Source organism: Suricata suricatta, chromosome 17 (assembly GCF_006229205.1).
Source record: "Suricata suricatta isolate VVHF042 chromosome 17, meerkat_22Aug2017_6uvM2_HiC, whole genome shotgun sequence".
Taxonomy (NCBI): domain Eukaryota; kingdom Metazoa; phylum Chordata; class Mammalia; order Carnivora; family Herpestidae; genus Suricata; species Suricata suricatta.
The window spans coordinates 1,330,694-1,349,978 of record NC_043716.1 but is presented as its reverse complement, the minus strand read 5'-3'; the positions used below and the strand labels follow the sequence as shown (position 1 = coordinate 1,349,978).

General features: G+C 63.5%; 1 protein-coding gene across 3 annotated transcripts in view; it reads left to right on the top strand.

The window, feature by feature from the left end:
* Positions 1-85: 85 nt before the first annotated feature.
* KIF1C (kinesin family member 1C) overlaps positions 86-19,285 on the top strand; it is a 20,094-nt gene continuing 894 nt past the window's right edge. The window contains exons 1-23 of one of the 3 annotated variants that reach the window (XM_029928440.1): positions 86-250; positions 1,299-1,419; positions 1,665-1,797; positions 2,188-2,264; positions 2,647-2,826; positions 3,508-3,573; positions 3,945-4,123; positions 4,211-4,322; positions 4,439-4,516; positions 4,649-4,714; positions 4,797-4,872; positions 5,259-5,337; positions 5,496-5,641; positions 6,557-6,726; positions 6,896-6,975; positions 7,170-7,245; positions 11,354-11,433; positions 12,256-12,350; positions 15,630-15,713; positions 16,069-16,255; positions 16,371-16,443; positions 16,976-17,581; positions 18,850-19,259. In XM_029928440.1, the coding sequence (XP_029784300.1) occupies positions 1,692-1,797; positions 2,188-2,264; positions 2,647-2,826; positions 3,508-3,573; positions 3,945-4,123; positions 4,211-4,322; positions 4,439-4,516; positions 4,649-4,714; positions 4,797-4,872; positions 5,259-5,337; positions 5,496-5,641; positions 6,557-6,726; positions 6,896-6,975; positions 7,170-7,245; positions 11,354-11,433; positions 12,256-12,350; positions 15,630-15,713; positions 16,069-16,255; positions 16,371-16,443; positions 16,976-17,581; positions 18,850-19,259 (3,026 nt within the window). In that variant the 5' untranslated portion in view covers positions 86-250; positions 1,299-1,419; positions 1,665-1,691. The other 2 variants (XM_029928441.1, XM_029928439.1) reach the window with 2 other exon arrangements.

Below are 19,285 nucleotides of genomic sequence, written 5' to 3'. Positions count from 1 at the left end.
GAGGGGTGAGGCGCAGGTGCCCCGGCCGGGCCCGGAGCCCGCGCCCACCCTCAGCTCTGCCCCATCAGCAGCGACGGCGCGGCCGTGGAGCGTCCCTGTCGTCGCCCCTTCCCTGCCGGGCTCAGGGTCTGGGGGGTCAGGGCTGCGCTTCCTGAGACGGCCTCTGTGATTTGAGCTACTCCCTTCCTGTCCTGGGGCAGACCGGCACTCTCCCCCGTTCCCATGCCCTGCCCAGGAAGGGCTGCCGGAGGTGAGGCCCAGCAGGATCGGGGTTTGGGGCCCCAGCATCCCGGCCTGGCTTCACAACCCTCCACCCTCCTGTCCGTGGGCGTGGGCTGCTCAGCCTCTTCTCTCAGGGTGTGAGCACTAGGTCACCCACATTCCTGGGCTCCCGCCTGGCACCTTCCCCAGGGCGGTGGACGCCATGGCGCTGGCCCCAGCTTGGGGCTGGGACCTGCCTGCTTTCTCTATGGGGAGACCCCAGCCCTTCCTCCTCCCTCAGTAAGCCCGAAGGTATTTCACAGGGATTCCCCCACCCACCTACAAGAGCCCCAGGGGTTAGCGTGAGGGATACAGGATGACCCCACCCTCCCCTGTCCATTGTCCTGGATCCTCCTGAGGAAGTGTAGGGGGGCTGGGCAGGGGTCTTGGGGGCCCCCCAGCTGGCCTGTGGATCCCAGTCCTGGGCTCTACCTCCAGCCCTTGGAGTCTGCCCGGCAGCGATTTCTGCCTGGGTGGAGGCTCTGGGCTCTAGGTGGGAGCCGGTTTCTACTTCTTGGTTGACCCTGTCGGGGAATTTAAGGGCAGGTTTTGTATTTGGGGGTTTCCTTCTTGCCTCTTCTGGGCTCCCACTCTGTGCTTCTGCCCCAGGCTCCCCTCCCTGTTCCCCATTTCTGTGTTTGCTGTCTTCCTTCCATTATTTCTTTCATAGTGTGACCTGGATCTGGTCTCCTCTCTCCTGTTTTTGTTTTTCTTGGTGTCTGTGACTTCGTGCCATCCCTCTGCCCCTCTTCCTGCTGCCTTCGGTGTCTCTGCCTGTGCGTCCCCCTGAACTGCCTTCCGTCCATCCTGTCTCTCTCTCTCTTCCCTGTCTGGACATTCAGTACACTTGTGACTGACGAAGAATAAAAATATCACGGTCCCTGCCCTTGGATTCACATTGCATTCGGCCGCTCCGGCGCGACAGCGTCCTTACCTTTCCTAACACGACCCACTGCCCCTGCCCTCTGGCCGTGGAGCCCTGGACACACCTCTGGAGCTGCAGAGGTAGCTCCTAACCACTCTTCCCCTACAACCAGGGTTTCCCCTGAAGCCCCAGCTGGTGTGGCCAGGCCCCAAGTGTGAAATGGGGCTTCCCCTACGAGGGCCGGTGGGCGCCAGAGCTGATACAGCTGCCCTGGTCTGGGGCCGGGACGCCAGGTAACTCCGGGATGGCGGCCCGGGTCTCCGTGAGTCGGACATGGCAGAGGAGAGGGGCAGAAGCACCTGCAGGAGTCCCTGGGGAGAGTGACGTTGGGGAGGAGGGCCAGAGGGCTAGGAACTAGGTCCTCCGGGGTCTGGGGAGCTGGGGACGCGGTGCAGAGACTGGTTCCTGGGAGAAGGTGGGAGGCAAATGTCTGGGGTCCCCCAGCAGCTCTGACTCCCTCTTCTTCTCTGTCCTCCAGCTGAGGACGGTGAGAGGATCTGGAACTATGGCTGGCGCCTCAGTGAAGGTGGCCGTGAGGGTTCGGCCCTTTAACGCCCGTGAGACCAGCCAGGATGCCAAGTGTGTGGTCAGCATGCAGGGCAACACCACCTGTGAGTGTGTCCCCTGGGGCCTAGCCGGGCACAGGCCGAGCAGGCGGGCCCACCGCGACGGCCAGTCCTTCTGGGCCGAACCAGGAGGAGGGCTGTGCTGGGTGCCTGGGTGCCGAGCAGGTGCTAGGCAAAAGGGCGGGGGCGGGGCTGGGGCAGGCTGGCCTTTCTGTGGCCCAGTCCCTGGGAGGGGGAATGTTGGCCTAGAGCCTTCTATTGCCCAATCTGGAGCCTGCCGGTGGGGGGCGGGTCCTGGGAAGCCAAAATTAGCCTGGTGTCTGGAGGGGGTGGGGAGTATTAAAGGGGAGAGAAGAAGCAGGACTGAGGTGGGGAGCGGGCAGAAATTGGAAGTACCTGACCTTGGCCTCACTCTCTTTCCTTCTGCCGCCTCAGCCATCATCAACCCCAAACAGAGCAAGGATGCCCCGAAAAGCTTCACCTTTGACTACTCTTACTGGTCACACACTTCGGTGAGGCCGTTGGCACGGGGGAAGAGCTAAGCAAAGCAGGACAGGATTTAGGTCCTGGGGAGGGGGCGTTGCTGGGAAATAGGACCTCTGTGACATGGGTTGGGACTGGCTTGGGAGGACTAGGACCCTGGGTGGGGGTGAGTAGGACCCCTAGGTTGGGACTGGGACTGGGATGGGGGAGGGTGAGTCCCTGGGGTAACTGGGTCTGGCAGGAGCTTGTGTGGGATCCTCTCAGAGGTAACCAGGACTCCGGATGGGGTTTGCTGGGGGCACATGGGACCTGTGGGCAGTCATCAGACAGGAACAAGACTCTTGGCACCTGGACGCTGCAGACAAGGTCATCTAGGGCTCCTGCTATCTTTCCCGCCCCTGTTCCGCCCAGGCTGAGGACCCCCAGTTTGCGTCTCAGCAACAGGTGTACCGGGACATCGGAGAAGAGATGCTGCTGCATGCCTTCGAGGGCTACAATGTGTGCATCTTCGCCTACGGGCAGACCGGGGCCGGGAAGTCCTACACCATGATGGGGCGGCAGGAGCCGGGCCAGCAGGGCATCGTGCCCCAGGTGTGCATGCGGGACCCAGCGGGGAGGCAGGGGCTGGAGGGCACCGTGTCCCAGGTGTGCGTGCGGGACCCAGCGGGACAGCCGGGCCGGAGCATCTCCAGCTGCCCCATGGAGGGGAAGGACAGGGGCCTCAGGATTAGGGAGCAGGGAGCTGGTCCCCTGAGGCTTGGCGAAGGGAATGTGGCAGGGAGTGCAGTCGGCTGCTCCATGGACTTCGGGACTCTTGTGGGAAGGGTCTTTGCTCCCACCGGAAGCAACAAAGCTGAGTGAGAAAAGCCAACGCTTTGGTGTTGGAGAGCCCGTGCCTGAAGCCTGGGTCCACCCCGTGCTGCGATTTCCTCTTGTCTCGGGTCCCTGATGAGCGCGGCTGGCCTGCGGACGCGTGGATGGCGGGCAGAGCATTGGCTGCAGGCTGTGGATAACCGGAGGCGGACCGTCGTTCTTCTGGACTGTGCAGCATGGGCCTCGCTTGTCACGGGTTGAGATTTTAGGATGCTTGCCTGGTCCCCTGGACACTAGTTTGTGACCCCGGGCAAGCGTGAACCTCTCTGAGGTTGTTTTCCCGTCTGTGAAATGGGCACACACCCTCCCTCAGAGCTATGGTGAGGGGTAGACAGAGCTGCTCGGGACAGGGCCTGGCAGGTGCGCCTCGAACAGCAGTTTCTCTGTGTCCCCTTCTAGCTCTGCGAGGACCTCTTCTCTCGTGTTAATGAGAACCAGAGTGCTGAGCTGTCCTATTCCGTGGAGGTAAGCCGGGGGCCTTGGCGGGGCACTGGGAGGGCGCGGCGTTCCGGCTGGGATAAGGCCCAGGGCCGTCTCCGGAGTCAGGCAGCGTAGGGTCCGCTCATGGCTTTGTCCTCCCTTAGCGGTGGCTTCCGGTAAGTGATTTCATGTCCCAGCTCCTGAGTGCGTTTGCTCCTGCAGCGATAAAGACTGGACCGTCCTGGGGGTGCTGGGTAGGTGAGCCCTGTGTGTGGCGTGCTTGGCATTGTGCCTGGGGTGTCACAAATGCCCAGGGTCTGCGAGCCTGTCACCCGCGCGTCCCCAGGACAGTAGGGTGAGTTTCATTATCTGTATTTTTGCTGCTTTTTCATCTCCTGTGTGTTTCTGTTGCGTAGGTGAGCTACATGGAGATCTACTGTGAGCGGGTACGAGACCTCCTGAACCCCAAGAGTCGGGGCTCTCTGCGGGTCCGGGAGCACCCCATCCTGGGCCCCTACGTGCAGGACCTGTCTAAGTTGGCCGTGACCTCCTACGTGGACATTGCTGACCTCATGGATTGTGGCAATAAGGCTCGGTGAGGCAGGCTGACGGAGCGGGGATGGGGAGCCAGCGCTGGGCAGGTGAGAGGCCGCATGCAGTGACCGCCCCCCTCCCCCCCCAGGACGGTGGCCGCCACCAACATGAACGAGACCAGCAGCCGCTCACACGCCGTCTTCACCATAGTCTTCACGCAGCGCTGCCACGACCAGCTCACCGGGCTGGACTCCGAGAAGGTGGGCTCCCTCCCTCCCTCGCGCCCTGCCCCAGTGCCTCACTGGGCGGCCCCCAGATCTGCCCGTCCCCTTGGCTCCCTGATCCCCCGACCTCCTTCCCTTTCCTCTGACCCCAGGTCAGTAAGATCAGTTTGGTGGACCTTGCTGGCAGCGAGCGGGCCGACTCCTCGGGGGCTCGGGGCATGCGCCTGAAGGTGAGGGGCCTTAGGAGAGGAGGTTGGGGTCAGTGCAGGGGCTACGTGTGGTGGTCTCTGGCAGGGGAGAGGGGAGACGTGCATGGCGTCGGGGAGGAGGGCCTCATTCCCAGGCTCCTGGTCCCTTTCCAGGAAGGGGCCAACATCAATAAGTCCCTGACGACGCTGGGGAAGGTGATCTCGGCCCTGGCGGATCTGGTAAGAGCTGGGGCCGGGCGAGAGGTGGCTCGGGGCCGCCGGGAAGGGGTGCCTGGCCTGACCCTTCCCCTCCGTCCTCCAGCAATCAAAGAAGCGGAAGTCGGATTTTATCCCTTACAGGGACTCCGTGCTCACGTGGCTGCTCAAGGAGAACTTGGGTGAGGTGCCCCCTCTCCTCTGGCTCTGCCCCGCCCACCGGCTTCTCTCACGTGTCTGACCAGTCCCCTCTACCCCTAGAATCATCCCCCGTTGTCCCCTGCCCGTGCCCCTGCCCAGGGAACATCCTTGGTAGGTTTCCTGCTGCTGAGGACCCACCAAGCTAGGGGCCTCACCATGGGGCCTCCCCCACCCCTCTCACTGTCCCAAAGATGTCTGGGCTCTCCCCGCCTCTGACCACCACCAAGGCTAGTTTGTGACTTGCAACTTCACCCTGCCTTAGACAGTGACTCTGCTAGACCTCTGAGGGCACTGAGGACCCCTGACCTCGAGACCCAGACTGACTTCGGGCCTCGGCCGATGACAGCTCTGCCCTGTGTCTCTGCAGGTGGGAACTCCCGCACAGCCATGATCGCGGCCCTGAGCCCCGCGGATATCAATTACGAGGAGACCCTCAGCACCCTCAGGTGGGGCCCCACGGGAGCTCAGGCCAGTGGCTCAGGACCCTGCCCGCCAGGCAGGCTGAGCAGGATTTAAAGGTCTGGGAGAGGGAGGGACGTGGGGGACCGGGTGGGGCCGCCTGCCTCTGAGCTGCACCCACCTCTCCCCCTCCCTCCCACGCCAGGTACGCAGACCGCACCAAGCAGATTCGCTGCAACGCCGTCATCAACGAGGACCCCAACGCCCGGCTGATCCGAGAGCTGCAGGAGGAGGTGGCCCGGCTGCGGGAGCTGCTCCTGGCTCAGGGGCTGTCCGCCTCCGCCCTGGGAGGTAGGGCTCCAAAGGAGGGCGGCTCCCTGTCGCCCCTAGGCCCGCTCCACCTCTCTGTGGCTTTTGCCCAGGCCTGAGGCCAGAAAGGGGGCCCTGGTCACGAAGCTCTCCGTGTGCACAGCGGTGTGGATATGGGCGTGGAGGGGGGACGCGCGCCTTCAGACCTCTCAGAGCCAGGAGGGACTGATCCTCGGGGGGGCCCGGAGAGGCCGCTGGGACTGCTGAAGCCAGGGCGCAGGGGCCGAGGGCCGGCGCCGTGTATGGTTCAGGCGGTAAGGCGGTTAGGATGGGCCGTGGGGCGACCGGCCCTGACCAACCTCTTTACGGAATGTGGGGCGCAGCTGGCGGCGAGCCTCAGCCCGGGGTCTACGGCATAACTCCCAGCCTCACTCCTTCCTGATGGTGTCCTCGTTGGAGGCTGCATGATCCGTGCCCCGCTTCCTGCCCCGGGGGCCCTCCTGCTGCAGACGGCTGGGGGCTGGGGCACGGTGAGGAGGACAGGCTGTCCGTTCCTGGGGAGGGAAGAGTCAGACATGGTGTTCCCTGCCCGTGTCTGGACAGTGGCATCGCAGAAGCAAGAGCTACACGGGCTGTCTTCTCCCGGAAGGCAGACCTAGACATGAGGGCGCACGCGACAGGAAGCAGCAGGTCACGGCCACAGCTGACCCTCTGACGGTGCAAGTCACCCAGCGGTGGGAGGGATTGGCTGCCTCGTTCGCTACCCCTGGGGGGCAGCAAGGAGGGACCGGGTGCCTGTTTGTCACAGCTGCCTAGGAGAGCTCCCTGCTTGGCTGAGGGTGACCAGATGACCTCCTCAGTCCAGACAGGCGGATCCTCTGTGAGGCCAGCTCTGCGTCTCTGATCAGTTCAGTTCCATCTTTTCTTAGCCTCCTGTGACCTCTGCCTTCCTCCTAGGCCTGAAGGTGGACGAGGGGAGTTGCAGAGGTGCTCTGCCGGCCGTGTCGCCACCCCCTGCCCTGGCGTCCCCCTCATGCCCCCCAGCGCACAATGGGGAGCTGGAACCATCGTTCTCCCCCAGTGCTGAGCCCCTGATCGGGCCCGAGGAGGCCATGGAGCGGCTGCAGGTGGGAGGCGGGGCTGCAGGGTGGGTGGGGGGAGGCTAGCAGCTGCTGTGGGTCTAGTTCTCCAAAGGCAGAGGAGCCGAGGAGGAAGACGGGTTCCCAGGAGTAGTGTGGCCCCGAGGTGGGTCCTTGTCACAGACGGCCCCAACCCGCACCTGTCCCGTGCCCACAGGAGACAGAGAAGATCATAGCTGAGCTGAACGAGACTTGGGAGGAGAAGCTGCGGAAGACAGAAGCCCTGAGGATGGAGAGGTGTGAGCGGCGGGCTGGCAGCCGGGGGTGTGGGGGGAGGTCAGGCCCTGGAGTGGGGGCCTGGGGGGGGAGGGTCAGGCCCTGGAGAGGTGTGAGCGGCGGGCTGGCAGCCACGGGGGCGGGGGGGAGGGATCATGGAGGGGAGGTCAGGCCCTGCAGAAAAGGGGTTCACGCTCACGCGTCTTGGCCTGCAGAGAAGCGCTGCTGGCCGAGATGGGGGTGGCCGTCCGGGAGGACGGCGGGACCGTGGGCGTCTTCTCTCCTAAGAAGGTGAGTGAGGGATCTGCTGAGGAAGCCCTGGAGCTCCTGGGAGCCCCGGGGGTTGGGGGGTCCAGGGTGAGCCCCAACTCTGATCCTTGAGTCTGTTCCTGCGTCGTCTCTGTCCCCACGTCCACCCCCTCCTGTGTGTTGTCCGACCTCTGTGCGACAGCCCGAGGTGTGCCTTGTTAGGGGCCGAGGGAGGTCGCCAGGCTCCCTGCCCCTCTGGGGGTTTCAACAGCTGTCTGGAAGCTGCATGTACACCCACACGGGTGTGTGAGTTCGCACAGGATTTGTTTCGGGGTTCACAAACTGGTCTTAGTAGTGACCCCAGGAGCAGGGGAGGTGGTGGGAGGTTGGAGGCAGGTTGGGGTAGTGATGGACTCACATCCTGTGTGTGGGTTACCTGCTGAAAGACACACGGCGAGCGAGTCCCAGGAAGAGGGGTGTAGGGAAGAGCCCGGAGCAGGCAGTAAACTGCAAGAGTCTGGCTGTGAACGCAGCAGGGGTGTGGGAGTTCGTCAGTGCAGGGGGAGACGTGTGGAAGCCGTGTCCCAGAGAAGGCGGTTTGGCAGGCGGACGGGCCGGACGGGGGTGATAGAGGGGCTGGCGAGCATCGGGCTGAGCGACAGGGCCAGTGCTGGCCACACGGGGCACACAGGTCTCTGTCGCACACCCGCTGTGTGCAGGTGCTTGAGAGGAAGGAAGGAGGCACGGGGTGGCCAGGCTCAGCCAGAGGCAGGAAAGGCATTCAGTCTTCACTGGGCAGTGCCGCCCAGGGCCCAGCAGTCCGGTGGATGCAGGATGCAGGCCACCAGGATGCCTGGGCCCGTGTGCCCCGTGGAGGGCGTCGTGGAGGCCTGTTCGAGCCCAGCGGGGACTTGGGTCCTGCCGGGGAGCCAACCTTGCCTGTCTGGGCCGTGTACGAAACTCATGGGCTCAGGCCCCAGTCAGGTGTGCTGTGCTCAGAGCTGCCTGGGAGCAGTTCTGGGTCATTGGAAGGAGGTGCCTCGTCTCTGTTCTAGAAGGCCAGGGCCGTCTAGGAGACCCATCAGGCAGGGCGAGGACAAAGGTTGGCCTGGCCCGGCCTGAGGCACAGCCTGGGAGCCAGAGAGCTGTGGCAGTGGTGATGGGGGCCTGTCCAGGACTGGGCACTCGGGTCCCTCTGTAGCCTGCTTCTGGGACACGGGACCATGGGCAGCTCTCTGTGTGGCTTATAGCCACCAGGTCTGCCAGGTGCCTGGGAGCTCCCGCTGCGTGTGCAGCGTTAGCAGAAAGGTAGAGGGGGGCCCATTTCTTTCCTGGAGGGCCTCATGCTGCACGGGGATGCCACCTAGGCCCAGGGACCAGTGGACGGGGTCTGGTTTTCAGTTCTCGTAAGGGGGACACACACATAAGGCCTCTTCTGTCCTCTGTTTCTTATGTGTCACATACAGTGGTCTTTGCCCATCCGGGTGTGTGCCGCAGTCGTGCACCGTGTGTGCATGCGGCCTCCTGGGACAGCCGTGCTCTCGTGCCTGACGCTCCAGAATGTTCTTGTGGACGTGGGATCGTTCCTTTAAGCGGCTTGCTACCGATGGGCATTCGGGTTGTTTGCTGTCCTTTGACAGTGTAAGCTGTGGTTCGGTGTGTGGCCTCATGGGAAGGTTGATCGTTTTCAGAACAAATTCCTGGAGGTGGAGGTTTGGAGTCAGAGGGGAGCTTTGTAGGATTTCGATGCATTTCCTTGAGTGTCCTCCAAATGTTAAAACCGTGCTCCCCAGAGCAGCGCAGGGGGGCCCGAGCTCCCTCACCCTCGCCAGCGTTTTGGTCTTTGCTGGTCTCACGGGAGGAAAAGGTGTCTTTGGGTAAATGTGTGTCGCACTTGCTCAAGGCGGAGAGGCCGCAGGCATCCTCACGTGAGAAGCCATGTGGCTTCCGAAGGACGGTGGCTCGACGTCAGGAAAACGGGCCTGGCGGGGCCGCCCCCACCTGGGAGTGCTGCTGTGTGGATCGGGTCCTGCGGGAGAGGCTGGCTTGTCCCCGAGAGGGCTTCGAGCCCGAGGGAAAGCCCCCTTGTTCTGGGCTTCCACTGCCAGGCCCGGCGACTTCTTCAGTCAGTGATTTTCAAACTGGGCTCCGGGCTTCCTTCACAGGGGCCGAGGGGGGTGGGCAGGACCCGACTCTGGGCCCCCCACCCCCAGCTCAGCCTCAGCGTCTCCCTGCGTATCTGCTTGACTCATTAGGCTTCCAGGTACGGTTTCGTCGGAACAAAGGGCTCCAGGGCTGCACAAAGACCGAAAAGCGCTGCTCTCAATGGTGTCCCCTCTCCCGAGGGATGGGTCGCTTTCTGTCTCCAGAGCCCGTCAGTGTTTGCCGTTCCCAGAGCAGGCTTGCTGCCGCAGCGAGGGAGGGCGTGGGCGTCCCTGGGGACGAGAGGAGGGCTGCGGCTGTGATGGTTGGATGCCCGGGCTGCGGCGGACACATGGACACACATCGTGTCCACCGTGGACATCGCGGGGGCTCCGTTCAGGGCGCTCAGGGAACCGGGCGCTCAGAGAACCGTGGCCGTTTCCCCTTCGCCCTGTGCTTTCCTGCCTCCGGGCTTTCGTCCCGACCTGTCCTTTCACCTGGAGCACTCTTCCTTCCGCTGTCCACGTCCTCCTCCTCCTCCTCCTCGGGCTCAGGGACAAGCTGCTGTGTTCCTTCTCACAGGCCTCTCCCTGATGGCCACGCTCAGCTCCCTGGGGACAGAGGGGCTGATGAGTGAGCTAAGGGAGGGCTTGGAAAGGTCAGAAAGCACCGCAGGGCATCCTGTTCCCACCTGGGGTTGTTCTTCTCCGGTGACTAATGGCCCTGTGGACGACAGCAGAGGCTGACGGGAACTCGCCCCCAAGTACCCAGCACTCCGACAAGTCCCGCCGAGGCCCCGCCTGCAGTGGATCCTTGTGGAACTTAGGCAGGGCGTCTTGTATTGGGGTAGGAGGCTTAAGAAGCTTCATGGAGGAGGGAGCATTTGAGACCCACCTTGAGGGGCAGGAAGTGAATGATTTTGACAGATGGGGGTGGGGGTGCGGCTGCGAGGCATGCTATTCCCTACTAGGGAACCTGGGAGCGGCCCACGAGGGTGGCCAGGGATGCAGGGGGCCTGCTTCTGGAAGGGTGTGTGGATAAGCAGGCTGGAGCACTGATGAGGACACTCAGGGGACCAGCATAAAGTCAGGTGGCTGTTGGCTGCCCACCAGAGAGGCCTGAGGGCGGGCCAAAGGAGGGCAGCAGATGAGAGCTGTCCCTGGGCCTGGTGGGCAGGGCTGGGGGGAAGAGCAGGCCACCGGGCAGGGCCCTGAGGGGGTGCGGGGGACCCAGGCTGCTGGGCAGGGCTGTGGTGGTGTGGGGGGGGGGGCCCAGGCCAGCAGGCAGGGCTGTGGGGGATGTGGGGGGCCCAGGCCAGCTCCCCTGGCTACCCAGGTACAGCCTGGGGAGGGCGGGGGTGTTGACAGAGAAACACCACCCAGAAGATGTGTTTCTGGGGTAGGGACCGGGCTGGGTTTTCCATGTGGAACAGCATAAGGAGCAGCCAGCCAGGCCCAGGGGATGGGCTTCAGGCAGGGAGACCCCGGATGGCACTTGCCACGGGACCCTGGCCCCAGGCGAGGCCGGAGTCTGCTGTGAGAAGCCGCTGTGTTAGTTCCAAACACTTTTGAATCAAGCTGACGCTTTCTGTCCCTTGGCTATGAGTCACCTGTGTTCCTAAGATGTGCGACCTGCAAGGCTGGTGGGGAGCCTGGTCTCGCCTCGTGGCTGCTTGTACTCTCTGGAAAGGGCAGGATACATTTTGAAGGAAGGAATGAGGCAGGGACAGGGCAGGCAGAGAAAGCAGAGGCAGGGCAGGTAGATCCCCAGGCTTCTGTGGGGGGACGGGTGGGTGGACTATGGGAGGTGGGAGGGGACACGGTGGCCACTTCCCTGGGCCCCTGTGTGTATGGAGAGGCGGCTCCACTGAGCTGTGGTGTCCTGTACGTGGGGGTTGGGTGGCTGGGGGAGCTCCCCGAGTAGGGGTGCGGCTGGCAGTGCTGGAACCTGGGGGGACATTGTTGAAGCTCTCCCCTTGCCCCCCCTGACCACTCCCCTCCTCCCTCAGACCCCCCACCTGGTGAACCTGAACGAAGACCCCCTGATGTCCGAGTGTCTGCTCTACCACATCAAAGATGGCATCACCAGGTAGCGTTTGCCCCACAGTCTCTGGGGCAGCTTCTTCTTTTGGGGTGTGGTTGCAGACAGATGGCCATGCTGGTGACTCCCTTCCCTACTGACCTTTCTGGAGGCACCCCAGGTCTCAGGACAGCTGCCTGCACGGCCCAGATCGCCCTCAGGGCTCCCTGAGGTGCTGCGGCCCAGCTGCCCAGTGGCCGTCCCTGCCCCTTGCTTGTGGGGCGAGGTCCCGATTTCCTGGGGCAGAGAAGTGGGGGGGAAAACTCCAGACTGCTACCTTCTCAGCTCCTAGTGGCATTGCCTTGGCACCTACTGGTGTGACCTTGCCTTGCCAGGGGGGACGGGAGGCATAGTTTCCTGATGAGCAGTGCCCATGTGGCAGGGGCTCTGTGGGCTGTTCTGACGAAGCCCTGGGGCTCAGGGGCTCGGAGGTCACCTCCTAGAGTTGGAGGGGTGAGGGTGCCCCCTCTCCCAACACAGGCATTCACAACTGACGATCGTGGGTAAGAAGTGAGCTGTTGGGCGATCGGCCCTGAGGACGGGCGGGAGGCCCATGCTGAGGGTGCCTGCGGCACTCCTGGGTCCTTGTCCCTTTCGTGGGACATGTGGGCAGGACCTGGGCTTTGGAGTCGGGCAGGTCCAGTCTGGAATCCCAGCTTCCCCACTGCCAGGCCCTGTGACCTTGGGCAGGTTGCTTTGCCTCTCTGAGCCTCAGCTGCCTTCTCCCGGAACTGGGAATGACTGCTTGGCTCACTGAGTTGCGCGAGCTTGTATCCAGAGGGACATGGCGGGTGTGACACGCGCCCACAGAGCTGGCCGTTGCCTCCCCAGGGTCGGCCAGGTGGACGTGGACATCAAGTTAACCGGGCAGTTCATCCGAGAGCAACACTGTGCGTTTCAGAGCATCCCCCAGCCGGATGGAGAAGGTAACGGCCGAGGGGCGGGGGGGAGCTCAGGGGCCACCGAGTGCAGAGGCCTGGGTTGGGTCCCCACGCTGGGACTGTGGCCGTCTTCAGAGTGGCTTGGAGCTTGGGTTAAGTACCGGGGGAGCATCCGGCACCCAGCCGTGTGCGCCAGCCCTGGGAACGAGGTCTGCTGCCGTGGGCGGGGGGCGGCGGGGTCCCGATGGCAGACACGGGACACTGAGGTGTGCTGGGGACGACGAGGTTCTGGTGAAGACGAGATCTTGCCCTCGTCCTCAGTGTCGGAGCCTCAGCGTGCGCCCTGGCTGTTTCTCCCAGAGAGCCGTCTCTGAGTTTCTCTCCTGCTTCTGTCCAGCTGTGACCGCAGAGGTTTCTGGGAGTTCATTGGCCCACGTGCCCCTCTGGTTCCAAAACGTCCATAGACTTGTAGCCCTAACTTGGCCGTAGCAGTAAAAGCTTTGAGGAATCACGAAAGCTAAGCGCGAAGGTGGCCGTCTGTCTGCTCCTGCAACAGCGGTGCTTGTGCGCTCCTGGACGGTCGTGAGGTCACCGTTTCGTTCTGGTCCAGTCGTCGTATATTTTCTTAAAGTTTTATTTCAGTTTTTGAGAGACAGAGAATGTGAGCAGGGGAGGAGCAGAGAGAGGGAGAGACAGAATCCAAAGCAGGCTCCAGGCTCTGAGCTGTCAGCACAGAGCTGGACGCGGGGCTCCAACCCACAACCCTCGAAATCATGACCTGAGCTGAAATTGTATGCTCAAACAGCTGAGCCACACAGGCGGCCCTGGTCCAGTCATTTTTAGAAAAAGGAACGATTTGGGTTTATGTAAGCCCAAGTGAAGCTGAGCCCCAGCGTAGGCTGGGGGCACCGAGCTGCTCCCTCAGCAGGAGCCTGGAGCAGGTCCGCTGTGCCTCTGGTCTGAAGGCAGGGCTGGCAGATGGGATGTGCGCCATCAGCACGCTTCTTTTTTTTTTCTTTTTTTTTTTTAATGTTTTATTTATTTTTGAGAGAGAGACAGACAGAGCATGAGAGGGGGAGGGGCAGAGAGAGAAGGAGACACAGAACTGGAAGCAGGCTCCAGGCTCTGAGCTAGCTGTCAGCACAGAGCCTGACGCGGGGCTCGAACCCACGAATGTGAGATCTGACCTGAGCCGAAGCCGGAGGCTTACCCGACGGAGCCCCCCAGGCGCCCCATCAGCACGTTTCTTAAATAAGAAGAGTCACTGCTGTGGGGCTCACAGCTCAGGCCTGACCTGCCCGCTGGGCTGCGCTGCGGTTCGGGGTCAGGGTAACAGGGTGGTTCCGGCCTCGTTCAAGTCCCAGGTGGGAAGCAGACGTTTCCGGCCTTTCGGGCCTCGAACTGTCGAAATCAGTTCAGCCCAGTGACTTATGGCCAAGTTCCTGTTCTTCGGTCACCTCCAGGCATGGGCTAGGCCCTCACCAAACCGCACACGGCCCTCGGAGCGAGCCCACCCTCGGGGGCTCAGAGCGCGTTTGGGGAGGTGATGGGCAGGCACAGAACGGCTAAGTACCAGTGGAAGCCACGGATGACCCCGGGGCCCCAAAGGGTGGGGTCTGTGAAGATCCGGTCCCATCCGGTCTCTGTTCTGGTGGCAGATTTGAGGTCTGACCAGGCAGGCAGAGCGAGCAGGGGGCCCCGCCAGAGCTGTGCGCATAGAATGGTCACGGCTGACTGACTAGCTGTGTGCTGCGTTTGCTCAGGCAGTCACAAGTGAGGGACCAGAGGCTCTTGCGTTTAGGGGATTTGCCCAAGATCAGGCAGCTAGACGCTGGCAGAACCAGATTGGAGCAGCGCGTGGGGGGCACCGGGGCCGTGGGTCCTGGAGAAGGCTGCCCTGGCCTGGCTGGATGGAGCAAGCCCTCCCCTCCCGCCCGCCTCCCTGTGTAATGCCCGTCGCTCCGACTTGAGAGGTTCTGCATATTGACTCATCTGTCTTACTTGCTGGAAGTAAGCTCTTGAGAGCGGGGATTTGGTTTGTTTTTTAACGTTTTTGTATTTATTTTGAGAGAGAACGTGCACGTGTGCTCTTGAGGAAGAGAGAATAATCCCTAGCAGACTGAGTGGGGCTCGATGTCACAAACTGTGACATCCTGATCTGAGCCGAGATCACGAGTTCGATGCTTGGCTGATTGAACCCCCCGGGTGCCCAGGATTTGGGTCTATTATCTCCAGTGTATTTCCAAGACCTCAAATAGCTCCGGGCATATGGTGGAGATGGAGTATTCATGGAATGAGTGAATGAACTCGGGATGTGGCGGGAAAGGGCAGGGAGAGACCGGCACCCACTGCAGCCACCCCACCTCCCTGCCACGCCCTTCTCTTGTCCATCATTTGAGATGATGGAATTGAGGCTCCCTTCACGCCCCGGCTCCGAAGGCCCCACTTTCCCGCCGTCACTACCTCTGCCCCGGAGCCGAGTCCCCTGCCTGCTTGCTCCCCCCACGGCGTCAGGAGCCCCGCCGCCGTAGGTCACTGTTCGTTCTGCTGCCCGTAGCACTTTCAGTGTAAGTAAGAACTCCGCTCCACATAGCACTTCGTTCTTTTATTCCTCAACCATTCTGCGAGGAGGGACTTCGTTCGCTTTATAGAAGCCGCAGGAGTCAGGCGATTTGCTCAGCGTCCCCAGCGAAGGCGTCCCAGAGCCTTCAGAACCAGGCTCCTCTCCATGCCAGTGAGGTCCGAGTCCTTGGGGGCGGGGGGCTGCCTCGAGCTGGGTGTCCCAGCGAGCAGCAGGCCCCGTGCTTTGTACAGAGGACCGAGGGGCAGCCGGACACCGTTAAGTCTGGTCGGCTCCGTCTTGCTGCGCAGACACTGTGAAGAGTAGTCAGGTGGCAGTTTGTGAAGTGCATCAGCTGCGGGCTGGGGGCCTGTGGGCTCCAGGCTTGGCCGGGGACGATGTTTGTGGGAAAGGAAGGAGTGGACATGGGGGAAGCAGAGGTGACGGCCTGCTGACCCCTGGACATGAGGGACGGAGCCCTCTGAGAATCACGGCTTTGCTGAGCCACTGCTGGGGAGGGTGCAGGGGGCAGGAGGGGGCTTCTCCGGACGCTTCTGGGATGGTGGCTGGGGCTCTAATCCTCCCTCTGCTCTTCCTTTCCCGTGCTGCCTGCCACCAGAGGGGCCGTGGCACCCCTGACAGGTACTGGGGGGCGGGCCTGGGGGTGCGTGCATGTCTTTTGGGGGGACTGCAAGGTGGGAGTCTGTGAGCAGCACCCCTCCCCCAAGACCTAATGGCCCCTCCTCCTCTCGCCCTCTGCTCAGTGGTGGTCACCCTGGAGCCTTGTGAAGGAGCCGAGACCTATGTCAATGGGAGGCTGGTGACTGAGCCCCTGGTGCTGAAGTCAGGTAGACGAGGCTGTGTGCCGTGAGCGCTCCCCGCAGGCTGGGCTGAGGGTCTGGGGCAGAGGCTGAGCCCTGGGGCAGCACCCGGAAGGAGACAGGACTGGGAAATGATGACTAGGCCCCCTGCTCTTGGTTTCGCCCGCGGCCCGGACTAAACAGGACGAGGGCACCACGCCCCTGGGTTCCCCCTGGCTGTCAGGGTGGGGATCGGTAGAGGCTCAGCCTGCCCTTGGGCTGGGGTGGTCGAGGTGAGGTGTTGGGGCCCCTGGGCTTGTGGGCGGGCCTTGTCCCCCATGGGTGCAGGGACGGGTTTGCCACCGTGGGGAGCGAGCCCACCTTTCTCTGCTCCCGTGTCCAGGAAATAGGATCGTGATGGGCAAGAACCACGTGTTCCGCTTCAACCACCCCGAGCAGGCGCGGCTGGAGCGGGAGCGAGGGGTGCCCCCGCCCCCCGGCCCACCCTCCGAGCCCGTGGACTGGAACTTCGCCCAGAAGGAACTGTTGGAGCAGCAAGGCATCGACATCAAGCTGGAGATGGAGAAGAGGTACGGGACGGGGTGCCCTCTGGACTGTCTCCCCAGCTCCGGTTGTCAGGCACCCCACTGCAGTGGTTCTAGAGCTTCTTCTCTTCCCTCCTACCCCTGCCCCGCGCCCCCCCAGGCTGCAGGACCTAGAGAATCAGTACCGGAAAGAGAAGGAGGAGGCTGACCTGCTGCTGGAGCAGCAGCGACTGGTGAGGGCTGGCCGGACATGGGGGGAGCGCCCTCAGAGGGGCGCGGGGGTCCATGGGGGGCATATGTGCATGCAGAGGGTGTGTTGGGGTGCAGAGTCAGGAGGTGGGCTGGCGGCGTGTTAGCCCAGCTCTGCTTTTGGTTCATGCTGTGTGAGCCGGAGTGGGGAGCGGGCATCGGGTCGGGGGGTGGCCATGGCATTTAGGAGGAGATGGGACATAAATGTGGCCCTGGGAGCAAGCTGGGTGCAGGGAATTAGTGACCCTCCCACGTGAGCAGGGCTTCCTGGGCTCGACCTCTGGGACGTTTCCGCATCCAAGTGCCGCCTGTGCTCTGAGGGTGTTCTCTAAGCCGACCCGGCCTGGGCGGGACCTGGGTGTGGCCGCCCGCACCCCGCACCACTGTGGTTCGCGCTGGTGGGTCGCTCTGCCGGTCACTTCCACGCAGATTTGCGGGGAGACCCAGGGCCAGCCGGGGGGGGGGGGGCCCGCGGGCGTCCTGAGCCCCCTCCCCCTTCTCTCTGTGTGGCCCCAGTACGCGGACTCTGACAGCGGAGACGACTCGGACAAGCGCTCCTGCGAGGAGAGCTGGCGGCTCATCTCGTCGCTTCGGGAGCAGCTGCCGCCGACCACCGTGCAGACCATCGTGCGGCGCTGCGGGCTGCCGAGCAGCGGGAAGCGCCGGGCCCCGCGCAGGGTGTATCAGATCCCGCAGCGGCGGCGGCTGCAGGGCAAGGATCCGCGCTGGGCCACCATGGCCGACCTCAAGATGCAGGCGGTGAAGGAGATCTGCTACGAGGTGGCGCTGGCCGACTTCCGCCACGGCCGCGCGGAGATCGAGGCCCTGGCTGCCCTCAAGATGCGGGAGCTGTGCCGCACATACGGCAAGCCCGAGGGGCCCGGGGACGCCTGGAGGGCCGTGGCCCGCGACGTGTGGGACACAGTGGGCGAGGAGGAAGGCGGCGGCGGCGGCGGCGAGGAGGGGGCCCGCGGGGCCGAGGTGGAGGACCTCCGCGCCCACATCGACAAGCTGACTGGGATTCTGCAGGAGGTGAAGCTGCAGAACAGCAGCAAAGACCGGGAGCTGCAGGCCCTGAGAGACCGCGTGCTGCGCATGGAGCGGGTCATCCCCCTGGCGCAGGTGCGGCGCCCGCCAGGCTCTTCCCCCAGCAGCCCGTGCCCCCCACGAGTGCCCCCACAGCGGCCCCAGGGGCCACACCCACCATAGGGCCTCCCCTCTTCCAGGGCTCCACCCCAGACCCACTGAACCCTGTCTTTGTGGAGGAATCCGGGTTTGTACTGAGTCCCCGAGTGTCTCAGCGCTGATTGGCACCCGTCCCCCCCCTGCCCCCGTTCAGCCCCAGCAGCAGCCCGGTTCTGCGAGCGCTCGCTGCTTCTGTGTCCACCGTGGCCCCCGCTGCGCGGGGCCCCGGGTTACTAGCGGCAGACGCCCCGTGTGGTGCTGCTCGCCTTCTGCAGGCGCCCGGGGTGACGGGCAGCCTACCTCCCGCTCCGCCCTGCACCTCCAGCCCAAGCGGCTGCACCTTGACCTTGCAGGGCACTTCCTGCCTTGAGGCCTTTGCACCTTCTTACTCCTTCAGGGGTTCATTACAGCTATCGCCTCCAACGGGTCTGGCCCTGCCCTGCCCAGGCCCCTTCTCCCTGGCCCTCATCCCCTGCCTGGCTCTGCTCCTCATCCCCATGTAGCACACCACTGCATACAGCACCTGTGCTTATGTGTGATATGAGTGATGCATATTAGTATAAACGTGCGCTTTTTAAGCTTCACTTCAGCGAGTGCCCGTGGGGGAGGGGCACGGGGCAAGGAAGTGAGAACCCTAAGCAGGCTCCATGCTCTGCGCAGAAGGAAGCTGGGCTCCCTCCCACAGCCCTGGGATCGTGACCTGAGCGGAAATCAAGAGTCAGATGTTTAACTGTCCCCCCAGGCACCCCTAAACATGCTCTTGTATTTAACTTTATTGAAGCATGACTTGTGTCCCACGCTATAGATTTTTCCTCACGAGTCCACCAGCTGTCTCTCTCTACCTTCAATGATGGTATTTTTCCTCCCTTTTCAGGGACTGCTGTATTCCCAGGGCGCAGGGCGTTTGGGCAGTGTTGACCTAGTGCCCGTGGGTGGGAGGCCTGGCTGTGAACTCCGCTCATTCATACCGCAGCCCTGGGGGGGGGGGGGTGCCAGTGACTGACCTGCTCTTGCACAGGACAGGAGTGGCCTGGGCATGGACAAAGAGCCAGGAAGGGGCTCCGATGACTTGCTCCTCCACCCACCCCCCACCGCAGGCCCGTTTCCCTAAACCAGAGTCCCCGCCCACTTGCCGCCATGGCCCCCTGGGGACCCCTTGATGTCTGTGCTCACCCCTTTTACCCTCTCGCCCCTCTCCCTCCCAGGACCAGGACGATGAGAACGAAGAGGCTGGGGAGACCGCCTGGGCCGCGCCCCCAGGGCCAGAGGCGGCGGAGGAGTCCCCCAGCGAGCGCGCGGCCCCAGCGCGGCCCCCGTCACCGACCCTGTCAAGCTGGGAGCGAGTGTCCCGGCTCATGGAGGAGGACCCCGCCTTCCGCCGCGGCCGGCTCCGCTGGCTCAAGCAGGAGCAGTTGCGGCTGCAGGGACTGCAGGGCGCGGGGGGCCGGGGCGGGGGGCTGCGCAGGCCCCCCGCCCGCTTCGTGCCCCCTCACGACTGCAAGCTGCGCTTCCCCTTCAAGAGCAACCCGCAGCACCGGGAGTCGTGGCCGGGGGCCGGGGAGGCCCCCCAAGTCCCCCAAGCCCCCCAGGAGGTGGCGCCCCTTGCGGCCGCCCCCGCGCGCCGGCCCGCGAGTCCCCGGA